This window comes from Trachypithecus francoisi, unplaced genomic scaffold, assembly GCF_009764315.1.
Source record: "Trachypithecus francoisi isolate TF-2019V2 unplaced genomic scaffold, Tfra_2.0 Lachesis_group6, whole genome shotgun sequence".
NCBI lineage: Eukaryota > Metazoa > Chordata > Mammalia > Primates > Cercopithecidae > Trachypithecus > Trachypithecus francoisi.
The window spans coordinates 118,571,903-118,577,902 of record NW_022681471.1 but is presented as its reverse complement, the minus strand read 5'-3'; the positions used below and the strand labels follow the sequence as shown (position 1 = coordinate 118,577,902).

The 6,000-nt window shown below is 48.4% G+C and overlaps 1 protein-coding gene across 1 annotated transcript in view; it reads left to right on the top strand.

The window, feature by feature from the left end:
- SYAP1 (synapse associated protein 1) overlaps positions 1-6,000 on the top strand; it is a 46,126-nt gene continuing 40,126 nt past the window's right edge. Inside the window, 1 exon segment of the mRNA XM_033200977.1 lies at positions 1-336. Coding sequence (XP_033056868.1) covers positions 162-336 — 175 coding nt within the window. The 5' untranslated portion in view covers positions 1-161.

The following is a 6,000-nucleotide window of genomic DNA, read 5'->3' as shown; positions in this document are numbered from 1 at the left end:
AGCCGCGGCGGAGTCGCCATAGAGGCGGGGCTGCAGACGACTCCAGTTTTCCTCCGACTTCCGGACATCTCCCTGAGAGTCGCGCAGAGTGGAGCCAGAGGCATCCAGTCCTCGCTCCGGTCTCTGGGGATCCGGACCGCGGCGGCGGCCCCGCGGACGGGATGTTCCGGGGCTTGAGCAGTTGGCTGGGCTTGCAGCAGCCGGCGACAGGCGGTGGGCAGCCCAATGCCGAGGCTCCACCCGAGCAGCCATCCGAGACGGTGGATGAGTCCGCGGAGGAGGAGCTGCAGCAAGCGGGAGACCAGGAGCTCCTCCACCAGGCCAAAGACTTCGGCAGTGAGTCTCCCCTGGCTCTGGGACCGGGAAGCGGGGGGGCGCGTTCCTCCTCTGGGACGACCCTGGTCGCGGGCCCGACTGGCTGTGGGATGAGGGGGCCGAGGTGAGAGGCAGGGGAGGAAGATGTGTCTGTCGGTCAGTCCTCTCCGGGTCGGGAGAGATTGGTGATGATCTGCACAAGGCCACAGCTTCGTCTAGCAGTCAGGTCCTGTCCCTGAAGTTCCTGGTGACAAGTCTACAAAGTTTGCAGACATTGGAATCTGGTATGCAGCCAAGCAGTGTGACCCAACGTCTTCGGGTTTGACAAGGAATCTTTTTTGTTCAATTTGAAAACCTTCACCTTCACCCCCCAGATCGGGATCGTTGGCGAGCTTGAATTGGTTGAAAAAATGTTTTTTTGCCCTTAGGTCAGAATGTGTTGTCTGAAGTAAACTGACAATTACTGAATGTCTGCCCCTGGTCATCTGCTTTTTAGGTACAGTGGGACCTTTTTCCTTGAGGGAGAGAAAATGCCACTGTCTGCTATACGCAAGTTGCAGTACTCGATGTTTTATGAAAGATATCCCGTTTCATCTGTTAAACACCCCCAGTGAGTTAGGGGAACAAGCCCAGAGTTATTGGGCCAAAGTTATACTGATAGTGAGTGGTAGAAATGGAATTTGAGCTTCGATCTGCCTAATTTTATTTTATTTTATTTTATTTTATTTATTTATTTTTTTTGAGACGGAGTCTCGCTCTGCCGCCCAGGCTGGAGTGCTGTGGCCAGATCTCAGCTCACTGCAAGCTCCGCCTCCCGGGTTCACGCCATTCTCCTGCCTCAGCCTCCCGAGTAGCTGGGACTACAGGCGCCCGCCACCTCGCCCGGCTAATTTTTTTGTATTTTTTAGTAGAGACGGGGTTTCACCGTGTTAGCCAGGATGGTCTCGATCTCCTGACCTCGTGATCCACCCGTCTCGGCCTCCCAAAGTGCTGGGATTACAGGCTTGAGCCACCGCGCCCGGCCCGATCTGCCTAATTTTAAAGCCCATGCTCTTTCCGAATTTACAGCTTACAGGGGTTGGGGGACGAGTAATAATAGACGTGAAGTAAACACATGCTGTAGTAATTCTCATTTATAGAGAGACCGTATTGGGCTTCAGTGATCAGAGAAAGCATCTTCGAGGCCGAGTGCGGTGGCTCACGCCTGTAATCCCAGCACTTTGAGAGGCTGAGGTGGGCGGATCATGAGGTTAGCAGTTCGAGACCAGCCTGGCCCACATGGTGTAACCCCGTCTCTACTAAAAATACAGAAAATAGCCTGACATGGTGGCGGGCACCTGTAATCCCAGCTACTCAGGAGGCTGAGGCAGGAGAATCGCTTGAACCGGGGAGGTGGAGGTTGCAGTGAGCTGAAATCGCACCACTGCACTCCAGCCTGGGTGACAGAGCAAGACTCCATCTCAAAAAACAAAACAAAACAAAACAAAAAAGCATCTTTGAGGAGTTAAGCCCTAAGGCAGCCCAGCACTACAAGTGAGAGAACTGCAACAAAGGTATATATTAAGTTCAGCAAGCATTTGAAGAATCTACTAAAAGATGAGGGTGTGGGAGGAGAGCAGCCTGAGAGTAGATAAACACATATTTGAGTAAGACAGGGCCTAACAGTTTTTCTGGAGACAGGGTCTCACTCTTTTGCCCAGGCTGGAGTGCAGTGGCACGATCTTGGCTCACTGCGACCTCCGCCTCCGGGGTTCAAGTGATCCTCCTACCTTATCCTCTCCAGTAGCTTGGATTACGTGCACCACCACACCCAGCTAATTTTTGTATTTTTAGTAGAGATGGGGTTTCACCACGTTGGGCAGGCTGGGCCCTAACGTTTAAAAGTTTACTGTGGGATGAAAGCACAGGGAAAACAGACATAATCTCAAACCATGATAGTACATAGTCTCAATCCAAGGCCCCCAGATAGAATAGTCTTGCTCTGTCGCCCAGGCTGGAGTGCAATGGCACGATCTCACTGCAGCCTTGGCTCACTGCAACCTCCACCTCCTGGGTTCAAGCAATTCTCCTTCCTCAGCCTCCTGAGTAGCTGGGACTACAGGCACACGCTGCGACACCTGGCTAATTTTTTTTTAATTTTTTTTTATTTTTAATAGAGTCAGGGTTTCACCATGTTGGTCAGGCTGGTCTCAAAGTCCTGATCTCAAGTGATTCACCCACCTTGACCTCAAAGCGGTGGGATTACAGGCATGAGCCACTGCGCCTGGCCCCTCTGAATATTTTTTAATAACTGCATTTTTCATATGGATGTGTACTTTGGAGCTAATGCTGCCATCTTTCTGCTCACCAGATTCTCTTTTGATATTTGCGGAAGCTGAGGTTAGATGAAAGTACCTACAAACACACACACATTGTGAATTTAAAACTTCAGGGGCCGGGCGCGGTGGCTCAAGCCTGTAATCCCAGCACTTTGGGAGGCCGAGACGGGCGGATCACGAGGTCAGGAGATCGAGACCATCCTGGCTAACACTGTGAAACCCCGTCTCTACTAAAAATACAAAAAACTAGCCGGGCGAGGTGGCGGGCGCCTGTAGTCCCAGCTACTCCGGAGGCTGAGGCGAGAGAATGGCGTAAACCCGGGAGGCGGAGCTTGCAGTGAGCTGAGATCCGGCCACTGCACTCCAGCCCGGGGGACAGAGCGAGACTCCGTCTCAACAATAAAATAAAATAAATAAAATAAAATAAATAAAATAAAACTTCAGAATAAATGAGAATTCTTTCCTTTCTGAAATTTATGCAATTTTAGAAAGTCGTGAAGGTTCTAGTTCATATACAAACTGTGAGAGACAAGAGAGATGATCAGATATTTTTTATTTCTACATATTGATCCTAAGAAGTATATTGTCTTTAAGAAGACCCATTTATGTTTTGAAAACTGGAATTGGCCGGGCGCGGTGGCTCACGCCTGTAATCCCAGCACTTTGGGAGGCCGAGGCGGGCGGATCACAAGGTCAGGAGATCGAGATCACGGTGAAACCCTGTCTCTACCAAAAATACAAAAAATTAGCCGGGCGCGGTGGCGGGCGCCTATAGTCCCAGCTACTCAGGAGGCTGAGGCAGGAGAATGGCGTGAACCCGGGAGGCGGAGCTTGAGCCGAGATCGCGCCACTGCACTCCAGCCTGGGCGACAGAGCGAGACTCCGTCTCAAAAAAAAAAAAAAAAAAGAAAGAAAACTGGAATTAAACATCTGTGAGCCTGACTCCCAGAGTAGATTCGTTTCTTAAGTCTTTCGAAATCTACATAAAATCTCAGCCGGGTGCGGTGGCTCATGCCTGTAATCCCAGCAGCTTTGGGAGGTTGAGGTGGGCAGATCACAAGGTCAGGAGATCAAGACCAGCCTGACCAATGTGGTGAAACCCTGTCTCTACTAAAAATACAAAAAATAGCCGGGCATGGTGGTGGGCACCTGTAATCCCAGCTACTCAAGAGGCTGAGGCAGGAGAATCGCTTGAACCCGGGAGGCGGAGATTGCAGTGAGCCGAGATTGCGCCATTGCACTCCAGCCTGGGCGACAGAGCAAGACTCCACCTCAAAAAAAAAAAAAAAAATCTCCTGGGAGCCCCATTTGTTCTGCATACATTTGTTGAGTGCCTACCTTCAAGACTGGACACTAAATACTTCCTAGTTCCTGGTGACCTATTTATACATTTAGGCAACTCACCAGTTAGTGGTGGGCACCCAGGCCTGCATTCCACTCCCTCACTCAAAACCAAACCTCCTGGTCTCCTGATTCTTGGCCTTCCCTCCTGATAAACTTACAACCTCCTATTGTCACTGTCTCCAAAGGAAGGAACAATTTATAGGAGAACTCACTTTAGAGCTCCTCCCTACCTCCCTCAAGGCCCTATGCCCTTAAGTTGGTTGGTTGGTTTTTGTTTAAGTCAACCAAATTAGAGCTTTGCCTCTGTTCTTTCTAAAAAAAAGAATAAATAAATAAAAAGAAAATCTGTACCTCTGAGAATGTTAAACATCTGAATCATTCACACAGTTTACATCAGTGAGAGGATGACCAAAGATGAGCTTTGTGACCTTTGGCTTTTTCTAAACCGTCCCTAAACTACTCTATGCTTAGGAATGGGGAAAGGACCACTTCCTCCTCCACCTCCTCCTCCTCCTCCTCCTCCTCCTCCTCTGAAAAGTGCTATTAGTATTGCAGAGGGACTATATTAAGACTGTCCTTTTTTTTCTGTAGGGAAAGTATATTTCAAGTTCCAGCTGCCTAACTTGCAAACTAAGAGGACTCCTAAAGTGTACAGAGGTAACTACCTGCTTTGATGCAGAAGTAAAATATCTAATTGAGTTCTGATAACACACCCAGGTTCACAATGCAAACAGTCAATAGCTTGGATCCTAGGGCTTATGAACAATACTTTTTAGAATTGGGGATCTCAATTTGAAGAAGAAACTTAGGGACATTGCAGAAAATCTGAAAGGTCTTTTACAGAAAAGAAGTCGTAGATGTTCCTTATGAGGATAGACCTGAGGCTGTGAGGTAGAAATTACTAGAGAAGTGAGAAGAATTTTCTGATTAGAGATGAGTAACGGTAATTACTAGCTGCCCTTCTAGGTCCTGTGCTCCCCCCCCGGAAGTGGGGCTACCTGGATAGGAAGGTTCATTCCCACACTAGATGCTGAAATTCTAAAATTGTATGAAATACAATATCTTTGAAAAAAGCCAACTACTTTATAAGAATATTAATTTCCTAAGACTTTGCCACTGTATCCTTATTCTCTTCCTATTCTTGCTGCAGGCCTTAAACTCTACCTTGTGCTGTGTTTACTTTGACAAATTTATGTTTTTTTCTGACCTTTGAAGCTCTTCCTACTTTCCTTTATTCTTACCATTCCTTTCAGTTCTTCAAGCCCTTGTCAACTTGCTCAGCTGACCTGAGGCAGTATGGGATTGGAGCATGAGCTTGGGATTTAGAGGCAGATAGCCTGTGTTTGAGTTCCCTACACTACTTACTGTCTTTATTGTTATATCATTCACAAATTGCAGAAAGTCCAGTGATCAGAAGCTTAATGAAAGGACCTTTAGGCCGGGCGCGGTGGCTCAAGCCTGTAATCCCAGCACTTTGGGAGGCCGAGACGGGCGGATCACGAGGTCAGGAGATCGAGACCATCCTGGCTAACACGGTGAAACCCCGTCTCTACTAAAAATACAAAAAACTAGCCGGGCGAGGTGGCGGGCGCCTGTAGTCCCAGCTACTCCGGAGGCTTAGGCAGGAGAATGGCGTAAAACCCGGGAGGCGGAGCTTGCAGTAAGCTGAGATCCAGCCACTGCACTCCAGCCCGGGCGAAAGAGCAAGACTCCGTCTCAAAAAAAAAAAAAAAAAAAAAGAAAGGACCTTTATTTTTGTGTGGGGGAGTCCCCAAGAACCATCCCCAGGTTTGATGATTGACTGGGAAGACTTATGGGACTCAGCATATAGTTGTATTCATGGTCATGATGTATTGCAGTGAAAGAGTACAAGAGTAAAATCAGGAAAGGAAAAAGGCACATGAGTTGGAAGTCCAGGGGTAAGCCGGCACAGTAGAGCCACACAGGATGTGCTTAATTCCTTTAGCAAGAAGTTGTGACAACACATGTGAGATGCTGTCTTCCAGGGAAGCTCATTAGAAAC